This window comes from Aulostomus chinensis, chromosome 8 (genome assembly GCF_037954235.1).
Source record: "Aulostomus chinensis isolate RoL2024-O1b breed Wild chromosome 8, RoL_Achi_v1.0, whole genome shotgun sequence".
In the NCBI taxonomy this organism is placed as follows: domain Eukaryota; kingdom Metazoa; phylum Chordata; class Actinopteri; order Syngnathiformes; family Aulostomidae; genus Aulostomus; species Aulostomus chinensis.
This window is the reverse complement of record NC_141327.1, coordinates 12068637-12092475: the sequence shown is the minus strand read 5'-3', so window position 1 is coordinate 12092475 and position 23839 is coordinate 12068637. Positions and strand designations below refer to the sequence as shown.

Below are 23839 nucleotides of genomic sequence, written 5' to 3'. Positions count from 1 at the left end.
CGCCAAAGTCCGTCATTCACTGTACCGTAATTTAACCCAGATTTCGTATGTGTAGCGATATATTGCCACAACACAATTTAATCCTCTTATGGCGAACTCTGTCATCACACATTCATTTTGGTGCTGTGAGCTCGAACAGGTCATGAACATGGCAAGCTCCTTCCATCCCAACCATTCATGTCCGGTGATGTAAAAGGCTCCTCATCAGCTCAACTAGGCAGGAGGGAAGATTTTCACTAGAATTCATTTTTGGAGCAGACGAGTGCTGTATGCCTGATGCCACATCACTTTAATATAAGTCACACTAGGAAGGCTCCACTGCAGATCTTTTTGTGTGTTCATCTCAATAACTTCTGCTCCCTCGCAACAGGTTTTGCATTCCCCTGAATTAGGTTTTGTGTTCCCAAGTAGTAAGTCTTGTCTTCCCTTGCAATGTGCAGTGTTCCCTCCCTGTAACATTTGCGTTCTCTCGTAAGATATTGCTTTCCCTCGCAATAACTTGTACGTTCCCTTGCAGTATAGTGTGTCCCTTCACGATAACTCTTGTTCCCTCTCAACATGTTTTGCATTCGCAAGCAACAAGTTCTGTGTTCCCTCACCATTACTTTTGCACTCCCCCTCGATAGCCTTTGCATTCCCTCGCACCAGATTGCATTTGCAATGTATCCCGTTCTCTCATAATATGCATTTCATTCTCTTGCAGCAACTTGTCTCTTTCCTCTTCAGGAATGTTTTTGTTCCCTTGAAGTGAGCTACTTTTCTCCCTCTGTTCCTTCTGAGCAGCACCATGAATCTATTCTCTCGCATCGAAAGGCATCAGCGCTGATCAACACATTGAATTCTACTTGGAGCTGGACATTCAGGATACAGATATAGTCGCTGCTCATTAAGCCTAGTTGTGTAATTAGCCAGGGTAGAAAACAGATCACATCAAGCGTTGTCTCCAGAGGAAAGCAGTATGGTAATCTGCAGGATAATCATTTGTGATCAGATACTGTACCAACACAACATGGATGTGTTATAAATGTGGCGAGCATGAGTTACAAGTAAGAAAATAGGATGTCTGCTTGATTATGAAAGAACTGGATCCCTGAGGGATTTCACGGAGACAGAGGGGACGTCTCCAGAGGCTGGATGTCATCTAACATAGAGCATCTCATACTAAACTAAAGCCGTTTTGCATTTGTGATGAGATGAAATGACAATTTTGGGTCATGGGAATACAAAAGCACTGCAAGGGGGTATGAAGGTATTGAAACGGAACGATAAAATAAAATGAAACTTACCGGGTGGCTTTGTACTTTACAGCCTTGTGGAAAAGTGCTTGTGTTAACAAATCCTTTTTTTTTTTTTAAATTTTCAGAGGCCTTTAAAAAAAAAAAAAAAGCAAACCATTTCTTTGTGATCACTGTTGTCATGTAGAATGATTGCTATCAATTTCAGCTATTGTGCTGGCCAATGTGCGTCCGATTGCTCAGAGATCAAGTTAAAAAAAACCAAGAACAACAGATAAACAAGCAAACACACTCTTGAAATTGTGGATATTTCCAGAGAGCGAGAAAACTTTATGAGGCAGCGATACACAGCGTGCTTTTATCTCCAAGGATGTGTGCTGAGGTTGGATTACAAGCTTGATGAATATCTGAGGAAACTTATCAATGTTTAATCAACTTTCTTGCTTTCTTTAGAAGAGACTTCATCCTTCAAGTGGAAGAATACCTCAAGTTCTTATGCACAACAGTCTCTGCAGCGCTCGTGCAGAAGCTTAATATGTGTTAATATTAGGTATTCAGCAGAGGATATAAAGAGAAACCTGGTGGCTGATATCATAAAAAAACAAGTGGATGACTTTGAAAATATATCTGCAAGCCATGTCCTCCATTTTTATGTATGGTCATTAAGCCTGCTGCTTCGTGCAGCTTTCAGAAGCAGCCGACATGCCATGCAGGTCCCTAAAACTCTGAACTTGGCCCGGAGCGTCGCCATTGTTTCCTGCCTGCAACAAGCAAATGATTGGCATAGGGCGACACCTCTGTTCCCCGGAGTCACGCATCGACCAGACAAACATACAGGCTCTAAAACCCCGTAAGTGGCTTTGACGGCAGCATGTAGGCCTCAGCCCTCTGGGAGCCATAGAGGTCGATGGTCTGATGGTCGGGTTCTCTCAAGGGCACTGTAGTGTGAGTTAGAAGAGTTTCCTAACCCTTACATATTGTTATCAACAGGGGCAATATTATCTCCACCGTTGTTAAGTATTTCAGCCAAGAAAGCTTCAGATTAGTGACTTCTAATCTCTCTCTGTCTCTCTCCTCATCTCTCGATCGCTCACACATTCATCCGTCCATTAGGAGCCAAACACGACACGGCTGTTTTGTCACATTGTGCTTTATAGAGATCTGCCCTCAGGCACCGAGAGCGCTTTCAACCAAAAGAGGGGGCAGTTACACACACACGCACACACACACATACACACACTATCTCTCTCTCTCTCTCTCTCTGTATCCCCCCGTCCCCTGCTGATTTTATGGCCTGCACCTTTAACAGAGTGATTTCACATCCCTTTGAATGATCTCCAACAGCCTGAGTTTTATGATTTCAGGTGTCATTTAGAGACTCAGTCAACTCCAACTTGTTTGGCAGACATTTAGAGCTTTTAGAACTGTTTCTCATTTTTAGAACTTTTTCTCATTTTTTGGTTATTTATGACTAATCTGTGAGTTTGTTTTTAATTTTTTAGCTTTCTTATTTATCTTTTTGGAATTGATAAGATGGGATACTGAAATGGACTTCCCCTGAGCCCAAAAATGTTTTCATATTCATGGAGAGAATACTGACTCATAATGATCACAAATGTGTAACAAATGATCCTTTACCAATATCTGCCAGCCATTTCTATGTAATTGTGGAACCTACTCATCCTACCCATCATCTTTTCCAAAAAAAAAAAAAAGTCAATCCCACATTGAATTTACCCAACAATTAATGCTGGTCCTTTTTTTTCCCCTACCAGCTCTTGAAGGCATCGTGCTTTTGTGGCTCTCTCTGAATATTTGTAGATGTTGCATGCAAAGGCAGCTTTTCAAATTTACCATCTGTATGTAAAATCTGGACATTCATTCATGTTGCCGGGTGCATTTCGAAATCGGTTTTATTATATGAACAAACTGCTTAGTGTTTGAAATAGAATCAAATTTTTTTTTTCATCATTTGCAGAAATGACACTTATGCACATTGGTCAATCCTTTTATATATTTATAAATAATTTGTCATTCGAGGACCATGTCATACACATTTGTGACCATTTATTAAGAATTTGTTTCCTCTGCATACTGTATATGCTGCTTGTTTTTTTCTGTCCACTCACAAATGTTGTCAGTGTCAAACAGATATCGTGTATCTGTACATTTCAGTAGTGTCGAATCATGAAATAATGATAAATCCCCTCTTTTAATCACAGGTGAGTTATTGAGTAATAATAATTGGCACAAAACATCTCTGTTTTGGGGTAACTCCTAAAAAACAGCACTCAAGGGCAAAAGGACACTGATGCTTATTTTAAACATCCTGAACGATGCAACAAGAGGAAAGATTGTTCAGAGTTTATGATGTCAGCCACCGAGTTTTTAATACTGCTACTGTGTGTGTGTGTGTGTGTGTGTGTGTGTGTGTGTGTGTGTGTGTGTGTGTGTTTGTGTATGTATATATATTCATGCCTGTGTCTGTATTGTATATTTCACTCCAGGCCCAGAACTCACACACTCACTTAGAAACAACTGCTCCTCCAAGTAGGCCGGCCGGTGGCCTGAGGCTGGATCCTGGTTGCAGGCAGGGAGCATGGTGCTATGAACAGGGGGACTGGGTGTGTGGCTTTGTCAAGGCCCATCAGTGTCCTTGCTCTAGTTACTCTGCATCAACACTTAAGGGTGTGTGTGTGTGTGTGTGTGTGTGTGTGTGTGTGTGTGTGTGTGTGTGTGTGTGTGTTTGTGTGTGTGTTTGTGAGTGAGTGAGAGCAAGAGAGAGAGGGAGAGAGAGAGTTCCAAGCAAAAGAACATGCTGCCATAAGGGTTTTGGATGAGTTGACGTGTAGTGTGTGTGTGTGTGTGTGTGAACGAATGTGTGTGTGAGTGTATGTGTGTGTGTGTGGTAAAATTGGAGTGGCTTTCATTCTAGAGCATTCTTTATGTACCATGGTTATTGTGTGTGTGTGTGTGTGTGTGTGTGTGTGTGTGTGTGTGTGTGTGTGTGTGTGTGTGTGTGTGCGTGCGTGTCAGGTATTCAGTCACATTGTGGATAGTGGAAGCTCTCATAACATCAATAATTTTTATTTTAGAGTGAAGGTTTGGTGTGAGGAAATTAATTTTAATTAATGTAGTATTTTTTGAGGGGTGTGTGTGTGTGTGTGCGCGCACGCTCATGTGTGCATGCATACATACGTGCGTGCGTGCGTGTGTGCGCGTGTGCTTGGTCTGCACTCTTGTTCAAGTCTCTCTGAATGCACATTGGAAATTTGTTGAGGAGTGACCTAAATCTGTCTCCCGTCATTACCTAACAAGAAGACGGAGAGAAAAGCAAGTCACAAATAAACACACACTACTCCACATATGTAAAGATGCACACTGACACACAGGGTTGCGCCTCTATCATTGCGAGGACATTCACAGACAATGAATTCTCATGCGTCTGAACCCACTGTAATCTGATCCCCCATGTCTAATCCAGTTCGAACTGTGAAAAAAAAAAACTTAAATCTTGAATGTAGCTCAGAAAATGAGGACCAAAATTAGAGAAAATCTCAGTCAATTGTGCAAGTACGCACTAATGAACAAATGGTTTGGGGGTTATTTAAAGCTTTCATTAAATTCCTGGAGATTTATTCTAATACCTGGCTAACCTTAACCCTTACCCCTAATCCCACCCCACACTTCCCTAAACTACTTTTCCCTGCCTGTAACTACCTACCCTACCCGGTTGTCTTTACCGAACAGCGACCCCTTTTACTTTACTTTTTCTTCATTCCCTTAGATTCAGTGTCTCAGTCGTAACCCCCTACGCTGATCCTAACCAGGCAAAGCAATTATATCCCCGCATTTTACTGCAACTTCAAGCTTTTCAGAAACAGACATACGCACTTCTTGTTCACAACACTTTTACATATGTAAATAATTCTGGACTTAATAAGGATAAATGCCAACTCCAAATACACAGTACTATTATTTCCTCCACCAAGGAGATAATGAGATTTGTGCCATAGATCTGTCCGTCATGGAAACTTTATCACCAAACTTTGTGGAGGGGTGAACCATAGGCCAAGAAAGAACCTGTTGAATTTTGGGGGGTTTTAAGATTGGGAACATTCGGCTGGCGTCTGTTGTCTCCTGGTGCCTGCCTATCAGCAGGATCTCTCGGAGGAGTAATCCACTCTATGAGTGCCTTTAGGTGGTGTTTACATTCCCATGATATGATGTAATATTCTTCGCTATGATGTCCCTCGCACTACAATGTACCTTTGCACTGTAACAAATGAAAAGAGAGCTGCCATTGACGTGTGCTAGACCTACATTTTAAATGCCAAGTTGTTACATGAGTCAAGGGTTTCACTGAGATAACTTTAACTCCTCTAAAATCAGTGTTTTACCAACCAGGGACCAGCGTCTGTTTGCAAATGCACAAGCCATCCTCCAAACAACTGGCCTCAAATGTGATTTGTGTCTCTGGAGGGCATCCCCCAGCCCCGGATCTAAAGAGTCTATCAAGAACCCTTACTCTGGTCCTCAGAAAGACAAATTCACACACTCTGGAGCCCACCATTGTACTCCCTGTGTGCACGCTGCAGCAGCAGCAGCAGCAGACTGTAATGCAAAGAAGGGAAAAAAATGTGCATGATGCAGCTCAGCCTGGATCCTCCCTGCTGTCAGGGGCCAAGAGTTCAGTCTATATTAAGGAGTCGTATTACTGTTGTTCTCTCTAGCTCATGTGTCTGCATCCCGTATGTTCACTCACAAAACTGAACAGCACAGCATCAACCTGTGATCGTCGGCGTCTTCAGTCGGCTGTTTACCTCGTTACCCCTGCTAGGGGGAAGAGATCGTCTCTACAGCATCATTTATTTAGGATTACTGAAAAGTGACCTAAGCGCTCTCTCTCCCGTGTGTGTGTGTGTGTGTGTGTGTGTGTGTGTGTGTGTGTGTGTGTGTGTGTGTGTGTGTGTGTGTGTGAGATTAAGAGTCTTTTATGGGTCAGTGGCCACTGTTGCTCCTGGCTAACTAAAGACTTACATGCATACACTTTCACTTTCATACAAACACACACACGCGCACACACACGCGCGCACACACACACACACACACACACACACACACAAATACACAATCCCGGCATATCTCATCACTCTGTGTCTGTCTCACTCTCCCTCCCTTAGACTGCAATGTGCCATCACCATGGTAACAGCAGATGGAGGGACTTTTTGCACCCATTGCTCAATTGTTATCTCTATTTCACTCTCTTTTCTCTGTCTGTCTATTATTCGGTCCTCCTCCCACTCTGCTGCGTTTCACACGTGTACTCTGTCATTGTCAATGTGCGTTATTATTGACCATCCAACACACACACACACACACACACACACACACACACACACACACACACACACACACACACACACACACACACACACACGCTTCAACCTCAATTTCTCACTTCCTTGCTTCCTCCCCAGGCTCTCCTAACGCGGCTGGTGGTGTGACGTTCTAACTCTTCCTGCCCGGCATGGCTGTGTCGTTGTGGTTCCTAGGGCTGTGCGTGCTCACTTTGGCTCATGTCGCTCCCTCCAGCCAAGGTAAGCCTCTCACCACCGAGGTAGTATCATGTTGTGGTGTTGTCACAGTACAGTGAATCATAAACCAGACATAAAACAAAGACGAAGAAGCATTCTGTTGAGCAGCTTATTGCGGTTCGACATAGATTTGTGTGATTCAAAGAGACAGTATGTCACAGTTTGTGAGCAAAGTCTGCATGAGATGTGGAACTCAGCCCAAGAAAGGCAAAGCCATCTTGGCAAAGTTTTCGAAAGGCTGTGACCTACATAAACAAAAGATTATCAAAACATTTGATGTGTGGCCAACGGGAGTGTTTCAGAAGCTTCCTGTAGCTCAGAGTTAATAAAAAATCAGTCATTCAGCACCATGGAGAGTTACAATACACCAGCAGCATACTGATCACAGCGACGTGTGCAGGTTTAATGTGCCTTTAATCCTTATACAGCAAAGACCTTTTCCTGTGTACATGCTATACTCGCTGATGTGAACAGCCAGATTAAGGCAATGGTAATTGGATTTTCTGCGATAACCCAGATTAATTTGGCAGGCAGGTGAGTTTGTATTTAACAGAGTCGGATGGTGTCTCCATCAGGAGGGAACATGATGTTTTATACCTGAAAAATTGTGTTTGCTGAGCCTGTGAGGTGCTCGTCCCCCTGTACCACCCCCCACCCTCCATCCTTCAACGAACCCTAAAGCACACGCTGTGGTGACGTACCAGTGCATCTAATCACACGGTGTATGTCGTATGATATATGCCAAAAATTAAACTCTGTGCATCTCCGAATCCTTACAGTGTGAGGTTTCTCACATATGATCAGGAATTTTAAACATTCAATTAAACCACAGATGAGGTGCTAATTATGGTGTGTGAACTGTGCTTCTGTAAAATACAGTCTACAGGCAGGTGTGGGATTGAAGCAGTGCATGGTGTTTACATGGCACTCATTATGTAGAATGTTGCTTCAAAAGTTTGCCCCATTTTTTTGCCTCTCAAAGGTGTCAAGAGCTCACAAAAAAAAATCACCGCTGCATCACTTCTTTGTGACTCCAGAGAGCAGAAAGAGCCAGTCATGTATAGTTAGCTTGAAGCTAACGGTGCCCCATAACCACCAACGACGTACAACAAAAAAACCTGACATATGCCGTTCATGAGCTCAAGTCACTTATTTGTAAGTACTTGAAAGGTGAAACACACGTTTCTCACTTGAAAAGGGAAAAATATTGAAGTTTTAAACTCAGTCAATCAATAACAAATGATCCTGATGTTTTCACATCTGTTCCAATGCCTTCACGCTGTGGATGGCAGTGTGAGTTTGTTCCAGGCTACCAACTGAATAACGTATTAGTGCGCATTAGTGTCATGTTATTAGGGCGCGAGTACTCAACAGTGTGAGAGCTCTCTTGTTCTACTTATGGACAGGCAATTAGTTGAGGCTCCTGTGATTGCACTTTTCACTGATAACCTGCTAATTGTTTGTCAAGTGTTGCTAAATTTGTTTCTTACTTATAATTACTTTTCAGATACATTAGGTATGGGTCTGTGGAAATATATATATACATATATATATATACGTATATATATATATATATATATTTTTTTTAATTTCAAAAGATAGAACGGATTGAGTTTTAGATTGAGTTGCTTTGGGTTAGGGTTAAAAAAAAATTTTGAGGTAAATCAAACAAAGTCAAGTTCATTGAATAAAATAACTGATGTACAATTAATTACTTACAACTGTAATTATTAGCACAGTTCTGCTGATGAGCACAGTTGGTATTAAATACATAACTAACCACAATCCCAGCATGCACGCACCGTTTAGAGTATTTGTAGTCGGTGAAATCAGTTGCATAATGTTACGTGGTTCTAGCGAGAGAATGAATGATCATATTTCCACATTCTCACTGAACATTGAAGCTCCCCATCAAACAGGTGATGTGGAGGTGAAAGACCGCTGCTGTTTATTTAGGTTTTGTTAAGTTTCATGCTGTTTAATTTAAAATATACTTATGTTTAATTAATTTCTGTGTGAAATGAGGTGATGAGAGTGAGATCATCAGTCCACCAACGGTCCATTGAACAACATCGTCAGTATCATCCTCTTGTAACCAAAGCAGTTTTGCCCAAATGCTGGCTTTCCACTTTGTTTTTCTTCTAACTCCGATGAACAATAGGTCATATTACTTTCCCAACTTAACCATAACACATTGTGCCTGCGTCGCTGCCAGCATCTTACACGTTCTGACACACACACACATGCACGCACACACGCACACACACACACACGCACACATTCCGCTGTGAGTTGTTTCTCCCTTTCCTCCAGTCAAAGTTTTTTGCCTATCACTCAGCCTTCAGTGTTACTTGGCCTGAACATCCTTTGAGTGATTCCAAAATCAACATAAAACCACTACACTCAGCCAATATTATGCAATCCCCCACGAACATGTGGACTCACTTATGCAGAAAGCTATGCATGAGCGTCTCGGTATTGTTTACAACAGATTCCCTAAGTTCCGGCTTGCACAACACAAGATACATAGTTTCAAAACAAAATTCCTCACGTTTACCAGCAGACGGGGGAAGATGCTGTTGGGTGCGTTTCGGGAAATGACTGACCCATCTGCGATCCAGATGATAACTACAGTCAGGACATTCTTCATCTGTATCTCAAGATTTTCTCAATTCTGTGAGGTGAACTTTGAAATAGGAGTGCAACTCTGCTACAGATCCCATTACAAAAATATTTTGGCCAATTTCACTGATTGTTCACTAACTTGATTCTTGGGCTTCTTGACAAATTTCACACACATTCTAAATTGTAGTATGTCTTCTCTGTTATCTCCTTTCACCCCCTGCCTCCACTCAATCTCCTTTACCCTCACCTCCCATGGGCAGCTATGTCCCGGGCCGCCTTGCCATTCGGGTTGCTGCGCCGGGAGCTGGCGTGTGAAGGTTACCCCATTGAACTGCGCTGCCCAGGAAGTGATGTGGTGATGGTAGAAACAGCCAACTATGGACGCACTGATGACAAGATTTGTGATGCAGACCCCTTCCAGATGGAGAACACACAGTGTTACCTTCCTGACGCACTGAAGATAATGGCTCAGAGGTGTGTGTATGTGTGTGTGAGCGCGCCCGTGCGTGTGTGTGTGCACGCGTGTGCGTGTGTGTGTGCACGCGTGTGCGTGTGTGTGTGTGTGTGTATACATGCAGGGTCCAGTGATTCTGTGTTGTATTGCACAAGCTGCAAATCAATGTCCAGTGCTATTTGAGTATGTGTGAGTATTTTGGAACAGTCAATGAGAGCATCTGCTGTTTGGAACATACTCTCTGTGTGCACTGCTGTACATTCATGTCGTCTCATGTCAGAGGAAACGTTAGACAGAGCAAATACTTGTGTTGTGAGTCTAACGTGTGTGCATGTGTGTGTGCATGTGTGTGTGTGTGTGTGTGTGTGTGTGTGTGTGTGTTTGTGTCTGAGACTGAGTGCCTGGCTGCACCATTAGCTGTGTACTCAGCAGTGTTTTCCTAGAAGAACTGATCAATATTCAGGGAGAGGGAGTGTAGACAAATGGAGTGTCCTTTGCTTCCCCTTTCCTGTCTCTTAATCACTCTCCCTCCCCTCTCTCGCACCGTCACCCCTTCACTGATCCCTCCGCTCCGCCCTGTCTTCCAGGTGTAACAACAGGACGCAGTGCGTGGTAGTCGCAGGGGTCGACGTCTTCCCAGACCCTTGTCCTGGAACGTACAAGTACCTGGAGATCCAGTATGAATGTGTCCCTTACAGTGAGTATATGCGTATATAAACACACACATTAACACATACATACAAACACACACAAACATTATAATATACAAATTAATATAGAATATATTACACACAAAGATTTAACCTATTTTTTGTCAAGCTACATTTTAGGTTTAAGCTTCTTTATTTGTGTAACCTCTGATGTCGGCTATATCCCTGAGAAATTGACGGATAGAAAAGATGTTTTTTCTCCTCAGGGAGTGTGTGTGTGCGGGTGTGTATGTGTGAAATGCAGAACGAAAGTTGGCTGGAGAAAGAAAAGAACTGTTTACACACTATATGTCCTTTCAGTGTGTGTATATATGAGTGAATGTGCACCTGTGTGTGCATGCGTGAGTGTTTTCTTTTCCAGATTCACACCACAGGAGTTGCTCTCTTTTCTCCACAGGAGCCTGATTGAGGGAAGGCGAGAGTGGAGGGGGGGTGTAGGGAGGGAGATGGGGAGATTTGGACATGTGGGGGTGGGGGGTGGGGGGTGGGGTGGTGGTTTGCTGTTGTCTTTCTTTTATGGGAACTACTATAATGTTTGTGGTGAGAATGAGTTCCAAAGTCTTTATCTGTGCAATTCTTTCTCTCTTACCTTCTTTCTGTCCTCTTCCTCTCTTGCTTGCATTCTTGCTTCTCTTTACTTCCCTTCTTTCACCCTCTGATTTCTCTTTCTTTCTCTCCCTCTTTTTTTTCTCCTATGCTTGAGTAGAAGTGGACCAAAAAGGTAAAGACAATACATTGTAGCATCTTGATCTCTCCTTACCCCAACCCCACTCTTTCTCTCCTCTTCTTCTCTCCTGCCATCTCTCTCTTCCTCCGACCCTAGGACGTTGTTTCGTAGTCATGCTGGATGTTGCCCCTCTTTTTTCCATCCCCTACTCAGTTCTTTTTTTCCCCATTTTATCCATCACTTGTTGTATGGAAACCCCTACTTTTATCCAATTTGATCCAGGTTCTGCACCTAGTTTCTCTCTTTCTTTCTCTCTCTTTCTTCTATGGCTCTCCTCCTCTCTTGCTCCTGGTTGATCTCTGTCTCTTCCCTCCATCTCTGTGCACACAAATATAAACAAACATAATCTTCCTTTATGCTCTTTTTCTGCTCTATTTCACTTTCACACATTCGCACACACAAGCATCCCTTCTTTCTCTCTGTCTCTGTCTTTCCTTCCTTCTTGTCTGATCATCCTCTTCATGCTTATTTTCCCTTTTTCTTCCCTTATAGGAAGAGCCCCTTATTTATCTTCATAGGAAAAATAAGACCAAATGTGTGTGATTGTATATCCGTCTGGATGTGTGCTTACCAAGCACTGCTTATGTGTGTGAGTGTGTGTGCATGCCTATTTGCATGCCAGTGTGAGACTGTACAGTATACATACGTGTCCATACAGTTATTGACATGTGGGTGGACCGATCGTTGAGCTCGGCGTAAAACTAACCTGCCCTCTCATTCACTTCAAGGCAAAATTTAGCCCCGCCTTCTGCGTCCCTGATTCTACCTCACACCCTTTTTTTTCACTGTTTTTTGCACTAACCCGCACACACACTCACATATGTACACGCAGACACAAAGTTCACACACACACACCTTTCATTGCAGTGTCCCTGTTGTATTACTCAAAACACACACACACACACACACACACACTTATATAACACTTTTCGTCTCTTCAGTTGCTTATCTTTCTAGATCAGCACAGGTATTTTAAAGCCCTCTGTCTTTTCTCTTCTTTCTTTTCTCTTAATCTCGCTACATCAACCACATCTAATTCAATCCAATTTTCATGCATCGATCCATTTTCTCCCCGCACCTGACTCCACTATCTTTCCACTTTTTTCTCCCTTGCTCTCTTTCTCGCTCTACTATTCCTTCCTTCCTTTCTCTCTGTCTTTCCCTCTCACATCCTTCTGTCTGCCAACTCCCGTCTCCCAGTTTTCGTCTGTCCCGGCTCTCTGCTCAGCATACAGCCGGCTTCTTCTCTCCTGGAGGCGGAGCATCAGTCGGGGGCGTGGTGTAAGGACCCGCTCCAGGCTGGTGACAGACTGTACGTCATGCCGTGGACACCATATAGGACAGAAGTGCTGTACGAGTATGCTTCCTGGGACGACTATCGGCAGAACAGAGTCACCACAACCTATAAGTGAGTGAAGAAATTGATTAATCGATCGATAGAAACTTTGCTCTTCACTTTAAATTTACTAGTTTCAATGTATGAAAGCTCAAAGCTGCAATCTTGATCCCTCAGATCCTTTGATCTCAAACAAAATCCAGAGGAGGTTTTCAGTCAGGCAGTGGAATAGTTTCACTCCTCATTTGTCTTCACTTTAAAACCCACATTTACACAATGGCATTCAAGACCCTTTGAATTATTAGTATAGTCATAAAATTCAAATTCAGCTGAACCAGTTGACTGTATTTCAAATTTTCATGTAAATTCAACACACTTAGTGTTCTATAAACACTTTTTGAGACATTTAAGCTGCTTTTTTTTTTTTTGGCGTTTACCATGATAACATGAAATCGCCCTGACAAAATGACTAACTATCAAGGTCAGCCAAATCGAAACTCAACTTCACGGCATCGTCTTCTGGGTGGGTGGCATTTGATCATTATCTGGAAACATTCCCACAAGTATCTTTGTGATTCATTTCTGAATCCTGACTCCAGCAGAGTCCTGCCCACTTAAGACCCTAGAAATGTGCAATTCCGTCATGTGAAAAGAGCACAAATGTTTTAGTTTTTGCAGAAACTGTTTCTATATGACTCCACCGCTCACAGTAAGAAGCTGGTTGAGAAGGAATATTTTTAGGGCTCTTAACAGTTGTTTCTTCAGTTATATGAATAACATGCTCCTTGTCCACGATGATTCTATGTCCTAGGCTGCCAAGCCGTGTGGACGGTACAGGCTTTGTGGTGTATGATGGTGCCGTGTTCTACAACAAAGAAAGGACTCGCAACCTGGTCAAGTATGACCTGCGGACACGCATTAAGAGTGGCGAGGCAGTTGTGGTCAATGCCAACTACCATGACACCTCACCTTACCGCTGGGGTGGGAAGTCAGACATTGATCTGGCGGTAGATGAGAACGGCCTTTGGGTTATCTACTCCACTGAAGCCAATAATGGACGCATCGTCGTCAGCCAGGTGAGAGGAATGAAACAGTATGGATCTGGGAGGGAAACATTGTGGAACATCTTTCATATTTCCAACTCTTCCCTGATTTTCAGGTGAACCCTTACACCCTGCGCTTCGAGGGAACGTGGGCCACTGGCTTTGACAAACGTGGGGCAAGCAATGCCTTCATGGCCTGTGGCGTGCTCTACGCCGTGCGCTCCGTATTCCAGGATGATGAGGGGCAGGCAGATGGCCGGGTTGGCAGTGACATGGTGGTTTACGCCTATGACACCAGCCGAGGCCAGGAGCTACCTGTTCAAATACCGTTTCCCAACCCTTACCAGTACATATCCTCCATAGACTACAACCCCCGAGACAACCAGCTGTACGTGTGGAATAACTACTACGTTCTACGATACCCGCTGCAGTTCACACCGCCGCCGCCCACTAAAGGTCTGTTGGTCAAGTACTTGTAAAGGCCTTTTTGGTACAATGGGATCTTTCTTTTAATTCAGCTAAGCGCAATGCAGATACATTCTCACAAAACCTAATACTGAGAAGCCAAAGGAGTTAAAGAGCAAAGGGCACTGCTGTTGAACCCATGCGTCCTATCCATCTAAAAGGCCCTTAAGTGTGATTAAATGTTTGATAAATCCAGATACTCAGAAGTGTTTTTGTTCCCTCAGGTCCCCTTTCTTCTCTGATGACCACCGTTCGCTCCTACACAGCTACTGTCGCCTTGACTCCTGTGCGGCCGTCGGCCTCTCATCCTGTTGGCGTCATCAACCGAGGGCCCTTTGACCAGAGGCCAATCACAGCCATGGTTCCCCTGACACCACGTCCCCCTCTTCGTGTCCCCTTGGCTCCCGGTGGCCCCGGTCAAGTGGGTGGATGTGAGGGACGGGTGGCACGAGGGGTGCAGTGGCCCCCCACCCTGAAAGGAGAGACTGTAGAGAGGCCCTGCCCTAAAGGGTCACTGGGTAAGTGTGGCGTGTGTGTGTGTGTGTGTTGTGTTTGCACGAGTGTGTCTGTATCTTGTTTCCCTTTGAAATCTAGTCAGATGTCCCCTCTTTGAACTTCAAATGAGAGAGACTAGGAAAGAGAGGTTACACTGTTTGGGTTCATCAGCTCTTCCTCTCACTGTGCAGCTGTCTTCCTCAGTCCAGATCCCCTTCAGAGGAAAAAACTGTTGTGGGATGATAAATATAAGTGTCTGATGAGTTTTGCCTCATCTTAATCGGGCTGAATGGTTTGGATGTGGATTAAACTTGACACTGAATATAATCTTATCTGGCATCGTGAACGTGAGAGTAAAAACAGGCCTCTTAAAATTCTTTCTTTAATGACACTTTTGTCTGCAACAATGTGGAGCATCATGCAAATCAAAATTGCAAGGGCCAGCGGGCATGGGGTCCTTCTGCAGACAAAATTATGTTACGCCAATACTGCCACAATTTGACATATACTCAAAGACTGGGGGGGGGGGGGGTATTCTAGTAATCTTCATCTTCATATTTCTTGTAAGTACTCAATTAATTGTGCTGGTATGATTATTGAAAATTCTGTTCACTCACTTCACACTTTAATTGACACTGATGCCACTTTTTCTATAAAAAGAGTGTATCTAAGAGTATATTGAGAGGCATGAAGCAAAATTGTATATATTCGATAATATTAGGGCAAATTAATTACAAAAAAAATCATCAACAACAAGACACCGTAGGAGACCAAGGGAATCAAACAGCATGGTAATAGGTATAATTAAGAAGCAGCATGAGCACAGATGAGACAAATAATATATAGTTATAATATTAATAACTATACATCAAATTACAATAAAATAATTGTGTAGTATATACCTGCTGCTTTATAATGTATTTTTGGCACTTCCCTGTTTTTGATTTGCATGAATTTATTTGACAGTAAATCGTACTTGAAGCTTCGCTGAAATTCATCAGCTTACTGTCATAAGATTCACTCACATCTGGTTCACCAGTAATAAATAGGATGCTAAGATATCACAAGTCATCGTCAGCTAATGAACCAGAGAGCGAAACTACCGGCAAGTGTAGGCAGACTGACTCATGTATTGACACATTTTTCTCATACGTGGCACCGGTTTCTCTAATGATAATAGAATAACAATTCTAAATTGATTCGGCATTTTATTTGTACGTAGCCAGGCTGTGTAAGCTCAACTTCATATAACAGGTACAGATATGTGATTCATTCTTTTCCCAGTTCAAAAGGACTCATTCATCATTCAATCTCGTTCAAAGTATCTTACCTATCAGTCTCATTCAACAGCGGGATTCAGTGAATCACACCAAGCATGCGGCAGAGAGCTCGGTGCGTGGGTGTGTGTGCATTTTTGAGCTGAATGGGAAAGTTTGAAGGAGGGATTGTATCTGCTGTTACCAACAACAACAACAACAACAGCATCTTCCATCACCAAAATAATAGGGCAGTGGGAAGGGGACTTTATGATTTAAGATCTATGGAAGACATCTGACTTATGGCTTCGTTAAAAAAAAAAAAAATCATCAAAATGAAATCTAAATTGTAAAAATAAATAAGAAAGAAAATTATTAAGAAAACATCCAGGTATCCCAAAAAATCTAGTAGATAGCAAGCCAAAGCTAGACAAGCTAAATTTATCAAGCTAATTGTTAGATTTAGCCTGTTAGCTTTTTTGGCGCTAAAATAATACAGATGACTACAGACAACCTACAGTCGCATACAGGCAAACTACAGATGACTGCAGACAAACTACAGTCACCTACAGGCAAACTACAGATGACTGCAGACAAACTACAGACGGCCACAGACAAACTACAGACGACTGCAGGCAAACTACAGACGTCTACAGACAAATGAGGCAGAAGCTACTTATGTTGATCATGTTAGCTAATATTTTAGTGATAATATTATCATTGGAGAAGAATCAGAATCTATCAAAGCATTGAATATCTGTGGAAAAACAGAATTTAGAAGTAGTAACAGGAATGTACAACCACAGACGCTCCGTATGTTTTTAGTCATCTTTGTTTGATTTATAGTTAGCGTTGCATCCAAATACATTTAAGTCAGATATTCTGGGTGGTTGTGTTGTGTAGAAATACAGAAGTGCAAGGAGAGACAGAGGTGAGAAACCACCCCTGGTTCTGTAAGATATGAACTGACCTGTCAGATAAGCTATCCTTTCTCTTTTTGAGTCAGCCTGTCTGCCTCTGCAGGTATAGCCTCCTATCAGTGCATGTTGTCCCCGGTGGGCTGGAGCTCCAGAGGGCCTGACCTTTCCAACTGTACCTCTCCCTGGGTCAGCCAAATTGCACAAAAGGTTAGTGACACACACACACATACACACATGCATGCACACACACACACATACACACACACACACACACACACACTGTGCAAATGTCCTACCTCCTGTCAGCAAGCAGCCTTCTCTCAAATGTCAAAATATTTCACATTATCAACACTGCTACCTCACTTCAGATAAAGAGCGGAGAGAACGCAGCTAACATTGCCGGGGAGTTGGTCAACTTGACCCGGGGGCGGATCTACGCTGGTGATGTCACCATGTCTGTTAAGCTAATTGAACAGCTATTGGACATCTTGGACTCTCAGCTCCAGGCCTTGAGACCAGCCAATAAAGAGTCAGCAGCACGCAATTATAACAAGGTGATTTGTTCCTGTTGTCAGTGCTGTTGTGTACTTGACATTTTGTGAGAAAGAGAGCAGAAAATGTTAATGATGATGATTCTAACGATTGGATTTGTGGTGTTTTTCCTCTTTTCAGCTGCAGAAGAGGGAACGCACGTGTAGGGCTTATGTTCAGGTAAGGTAGATAGATAGATAGATAGATAGATAGATAGATAGATAGATAGATAGATAGATAGATAGATAGATAGATAGATAGATAGATAGATGGATGGATGGATGGATGGATGGATGGATGGATAGATGGATGGATGGATAGATAGATAGATAGATAGATAGATAGATAGATAGATAGATAGATAGATAGATAGATAGATGGATGGATGGATGGATGGATGGATGGATAGATGGATGGATGGATAGACGGATGGACAGACAGATAGATAGATAGATAGATAGACAGAGAGACAGACAGATAGATAGACAGACAGATAGATAGACAGACAGACAGACAGACAGATAGACAGACAGACAGATAGATAGATAGATAGATAGATAGATAGATAGATAGATAGATAGATAGATAGATAGATAGATAGATGGATTCATGTGCTGTCTGTTCTTCTCTTTCTCAGGCAGTAGTACAGACAGTTGATAACCTGCTGGGTCCTGAGGCGCTGGTGTCCTGGGCTGATATGAGCAGTGTCGACCAGTCACGCTCAGCATCCCTGCTGCTGGATGCAGTACAGAAAGGAGCATTTCTGTTGGCTAACAACCTCTATGAAGGCCGTTTCAGTGATAGAGCACCAAATGTCGGTATGTGGTCTCTCTGATTTCTGCCAGTTTGCACTTAGTGGAACTACTGGCTCATTCAGTTGTGTGTGTGTGTGTGTGTGTGTGTGTGTGTGTGTGTGTGTGTGTGTGTGTGTGTGTGTGTGTGTGTGTGTCCAGATCTGGAGGTGTATGTGCTAAACACAGAGGCGGACATACAGGACTTAACATTCCCTCACTCCTACGACAGCGACAGCATCCTGCAGATCTCAGCCGTGGCCCTGCAGCAGTACAGCAGCAACGGTCTGAGACACAGAACTAATCACTATGCTCACTGAAAACTGATATCATTTTTGTCAGTAATCCATGAGTAGACCTGCTAATGATCTGCGCGCATAAGATATTACAAACATGTAGATGTCTTATTTTGAATGTAATAAATTTAGGCAGAGGCGGTGTCAGAAATAAATCATTATATTTGTCTCTATCCTCTCTTTGTCCACTGCAGGCCAGGTGAAGCTGGTCCTCTCTCTTTATAAGAACTTGGGTTCCTTCCTAACGACTCAGAACTCAACTCTGCGACTCGGACTCGGGCTTGGCCAGGGGTCAGAGGTCAGGCGCAGAAGCTTGGTGGTCAACTCTCATGTCATATCTGCTTCCGTGCACCGAGGCTCCAACAGAGTGTATCTTTCAGAGCCGGTCATCTTCACTCTCAGGCACCTGCAGGTCTGTTTGGGATAAATATCCAGAAAATCCACATCATCTGGTCATTGTGAAGTGTAAAAAACTGACTGATGTGCTTTGTTGTGTGTTGTCTGCACAGCTGGAGAACCACTTTGGCCCCAACTGCTCTTTCTGGAACACATCAGGGGTGTCTGGGAACGGCAGGTGGTCTACGCAGGGCTGCCGCCTGTTACACTCTAACAACACACACACAACCTGTGCCTGCAACCACCTGTCCAGCTATGCTGTCCTCATGACCTACCAGCAACCAGCTGTGAGTGACACACATGCACACTCATTCACGCGCGCACACATGCACACACTCACTCACACACACACACACACACACACACACACACACACACACACACACACACACACACATACTGTAGACGGCAATCAAAGTTGTATAAATCACAACATCAGCCCAAAGTTCACATTTTTGAACAACTTTAGTCATAACAGTAGTGTTTCCATCAGCACATTTTGATGTTCATGGAAAAGTATCGCATTAGAAAAAGAAAATAGAAAATTTAACTTGGGGAGATTTTTGCTTTTTCAAAATTTATTAAATATGCAAAATGGGTAAAAGCTCAGATGTGGTGCATCTACAGTCTCACTTCACCCAAAAAGAGTAATGTTACTTTCTCCAAAACATTTTTCCTGGCTTACATAACTTCTTTCTAACTTCAGAATACAGAAACTAGCCGCGTATTAGCTTTAAGCTAATGGAGACTTCATCCTTTTGTAACAGCCTTGCGTAACGCAAAATATAACATCATGTTTTTGATGAAATATGTATTATATAGCCTATTTTCCAAACCAGATGATGTAAACTCACTGAATTGGCGTTGTGGCGTTGCGTTTGTGACATTCACAAAGTGTACTCGCAATTTGCTTGATTATTCAATGAAAACATAACTAATGACAAAATGATGTCATAAATAAACGTCTGTAGCCTACACATGACATGAAATATCATTTAAGTTGTGAAAACGCGGTCCGAAATGTAGCTTTCAATCAACTCTTTTCAACATTATCAACAATCTAAATAATGTTGTGTCATTTCAGGGCTACAGAGGTAGTCATGGTTGTACTGCACAGACAAATGCAGGGGGCCAGAGTCTCTTCATCCTCAGAAATATGAAGAAAAAAAATTACTTTGGAAAAATTCAAACTAGTTTCCTTGATCCTTATCAAATACATAATTACTATCAAACATTAATTTGTACTTGCTACAAATGTCAACTTTAACCTTCCTATCGAGCTGCATCTTCCCAGCTTTTCACTGAGCTTTCATTTAGCATTTTTGAAATCAAACGTTCTTGAAAAGTTTCTGCTCAAACAGGATAGCAGTTTCTTACATTTACCTCCCAAACTGGACTGGACTGGATGGGACTTGATGGGACTGATTCCCCAAGTTAAGGAAGCGGATCAAATGTTTTATTTTTACTCCAGATAGTCTTTGACCACCAAAGGCTCCCTGACTCGGCTCTTGTTCACTGGTCTGTGGCGGCGCAGTCGGACAAGATGTAGTTTGAAAGTCAAACACAGAGGGGGTGACAGTTGTAGCTCTAGGAGAGGGACTTGTGCAAATAAATGATGGTGGGCATTTTGAAATTGATTTAAGGGTTTCTTCGATATCTTCTCTTTGTTGGGTGTGTTTTTATTAGTTTGAATTGAGGTTATGTAACACACACAGACAAAAATAGAGACTGAGTTTCATAAAATACTGAAAATAATAAATACTGAAACTCATCTTGTTTGTCTCTCCTGAACAGTCTGGGGTCGGAGTGGAGGAACTACTGGTCTACGTTGTTTCCTGGGTTGGCATCTCTGTAGCTCTGGTGTGTTTGGCCACGTGTCTTACTACTCTGTGCTGCCAGGGGGCACCCTGGCACACAGACCACAGTACCATCCACTGCAACCTTTGGGCCAACCTCCTCATTACAGAGCTGCTCTTCCTGGTCGGAGCCAACAAAACTCAATACACAGTGAGTGACGTCAATATCGTGGTTGTGTAAAGCAATTTTAGGATTTAACAACCAGGTTATTTATTTACAAATCTTATTCACACCATCATTTATTATTGCTAATTTTGTTCCTGCATCCACATTTGCAGGTTGTGTGCTCCATCATCGCCGGTCTACTGCACTTCTCCTTGCTCTCGGTGTTCTGCTGGTTGTGTCTGGAGGGGGTGGAGCTGTACCTGCTGCAGCGGGAGGTATTTGAGGGTCGCAACTCCAGGAGGAAGTACTTCTACTTGTGTGGATACTCTATCCCTGGGCTGGTGGTAGCGGTGTCTGCAGCCATTGACTTCAGAGGCTATGGCTCCAAAACAGCGTATGTGGATCACTTTGATCCGTACCGCTTTCACACGTGTCTATGTTCTTGTGTCAGTTTCTAATCACAGAGGTCCTCTTTTGATTGATGTTTCTGTTGGTTTGTGAGCAGATGCTGGCTACGCACAGACAATTACTTCATCTGGAGTTTCCTGGGACCAGCAGCTGTCATCATTACGGTGAGAGTTCCTAATCTCACACAGGTTCTAATCTTCTTGATGGTTAATAAACGATATGTTTCCTGATATATAGGCTATGTTCTAAAGTCTGCTCTGTCTGCCTTTTTGGCCCCAGCTGAACCTAGTTATCTTGGTGATGACCTTACATAAGATGCACAGCACTGCTGCCTTGAAGCCAGACTCTAGTCGCCATGACAACCTGAGGTGAGTATTGTGTGTTATGATGTTCTGTTGTAAGAGATAATGTGGAGCAGCAAGATGAACCTTCTCTTTCAGTTGCTTTGACTTTTGTTCTGATTTGTTTTTAGACTGAAAGGTCACATTAAATTTATAAGCAGCAGGTCCTGAATTGATTTAAATAAACATTGCTTTTATTTATCCATGTTGAATTATTATCATTGTTGTGAGCTCCGCCAAGGACATCATGTGTTCTATGCTATTTGTCTGACAACAGCATTACAAAAACGCACTTGGACAGTTTTCACCGAAACTGGGTGGAGGGGTGCAGTATGGGCCGAGGTCACCTCCGTGAAGCTGGCCCCCCACCCCACACAAAACTTGGTAAAAATATTCTCAATCGTTTGTGATGCGTTTGTGCAGGGGAAAAAAAATTGTCTGTGCTGCTTTAGTTTTCAACATGTTTTTTATGAGACGATGATGGCACGCAGCCCCCAGACTCATAATAAATTATGAATATTTTTTATAATTATTTTGAAAACTAAAGCAGCACAAACACATTTTTTTCCTGCACAAACCAGCACAAACGCAGCACAAACGATTGAGAATATTTTGAGTGAGTTTTGCGTGGAGTGGGGGGCCAGCTTCGGGGTGGGGGGCCAGCTTCGGGGTGGGGGGCCAGCTTCACGGAGGTCCGAGGTCTCCTCCGTGACACTTTGGTGTTATTATCCGAGTGGGTCGACCGGACTCACCTCAGTTCTGGTCAGAAATACCTTAGGAATGCGGTGATACTTGTAACTGTGATGACTGTGAGATTTCCTGAAATGGCGTTTGGATATTTTACCACAGAACGGGAAACTGTTCTAACTGGACTCCATATGTTCAGATCTTTACAAAACTTTACAAATTTGATGAGAGAATTCTAGCCTGAGGAGATCTGTTAAGCCTGATGTAACCAAAATAATGTGGTTTATATCACAAATAACGTGTGTTGTAAGTGTGTGCAACATAAGCATGTGGCCTTGGTGGAGGTATAATACCTCAGAGTTATTACTAGTATTATATTTTAGTTATTGTCATAGCTTTTGTAAAAAACCAAAAAACCAAAAAACAACAACTGAATATTATGAATTCAAACTTGAATTCGTCAATTGTGCAATATTATACAAACCTGATTCGAGTAGTGCTAACATTATGACTTGTTTTGTTGAGCTGGAGGCAACATTGTAGTAAAGAAAACCGAAAAGTCAAAATCTTCTAAAATATTTTTTTTAATTAGACCATCGCATTTATCTCGGCATCATTTGGCAGCTCCGTGAATGAATGACACTGTGGAAATGAAGGATATTTCATTGTTTTTATAGTCCTAGTTTTTATTTGTCGCCGTTACACTTTCTTTCCCATGCGTCGTTTCATGTTTTTCTCAGTTGTGTGTATTCATCGTGCTGTGTGACTCTGCTTTTGAAAAATGCTGAATAAATTATTGAGAGTTATTTATGAAACACCTGGTACTTAATTTCAGTAAGGAGGAAGACAAACCCCGGAGTGTGATGTCACTTTTCAAAGAACGCATTATGATGAGATGCTGTCAGCCTGACAGTTTGCAAGAGTATACAGTCGTAAAATTTGCAGGCCCGAAAATAGCACCATTCATTCAGTGTGGGTAAATAACTTCCCAAGGTTATGTATGTAAACACTTATGTTACCAGCATAAGAGGAAAAACACCTTCTGAGAAATGCACTTCAACAATATGAAGTACTAGAAATTGTTTTTGCTTCTTCTATCATTTGGAAAGCCAGACAAACTAAAATATGAAATATTTTCATCAGTCATAATTCATCTGAGCCTTCATGATGCAGTTAACGTCCACTCAGGGCAACATAACTACGTTCAAATAAGAACAAGCCACACTCCCGTCATCCTTACTTTACGACATGCATAAACACATTCTGCATGATTTATGAATGCTGAAATTATTGGTCGTAACAGAATCATGGCTGTTGCAAAGCCAACAAGCCAATAAATTGTAGCATTAGGACTTTTAGTTTATGGACAATAAGTGCTGCCCTCCCTCTTTTTGTCAAAACACTCGTTCAATAAGCTTTAAGTGTTCCTAAAACATCTCTCCTCTCACCAAGTACACCGGCCTGATGCCATCTCCTCACAACTCTGGAGCTCTGCTGGATATTGGCCAAGTTAGGATGATTTCCTAGGTTACTTCTGGAAGTAGGATTAAAGTACATCAGTTAG

General features: G+C 42.6%; 1 protein-coding gene across 3 annotated transcripts in view; it reads left to right on the top strand.

Moving 5' to 3' along the window:
* Positions 1–23839, top strand: part of adgrl1b (adhesion G protein-coupled receptor L1b) — a 32994-nt gene that overhangs the window by 4222 nt on the left and 4933 nt on the right. For all 3 annotated transcript variants that reach the window (XM_086211001.1, XM_086211000.1, XM_086210999.1), the window contains exons 2-19: positions 6716–6835; positions 9718–9931; positions 10499–10608; positions 12549–12756; positions 13496–13760; positions 13844–14183; positions 14417–14710; positions 16967–17070; positions 17232–17417; positions 17536–17574; positions 18032–18212; positions 18348–18470; positions 18676–18893; positions 18991–19164; positions 20672–20884; positions 21013–21233; positions 21345–21411; positions 21527–21615. In XM_086211001.1, the coding sequence (XP_086067127.1) occupies positions 6766–6835; positions 9718–9931; positions 10499–10608; positions 12549–12756; positions 13496–13760; positions 13844–14183; positions 14417–14710; positions 16967–17070; positions 17232–17417; positions 17536–17574; positions 18032–18212; positions 18348–18470; positions 18676–18893; positions 18991–19164; positions 20672–20884; positions 21013–21233; positions 21345–21411; positions 21527–21615 (3116 nt within the window). In that variant the 5' untranslated portion in view covers positions 6716–6765. The remainder of the gene's footprint in view (positions 1–6715; positions 6836–9717; positions 9932–10498; positions 10609–12548; positions 12757–13495; positions 13761–13843; positions 14184–14416; positions 14711–16966; positions 17071–17231; positions 17418–17535; positions 17575–18031; positions 18213–18347; positions 18471–18675; positions 18894–18990; positions 19165–20671; positions 20885–21012; positions 21234–21344; positions 21412–21526; positions 21616–23839) is intronic.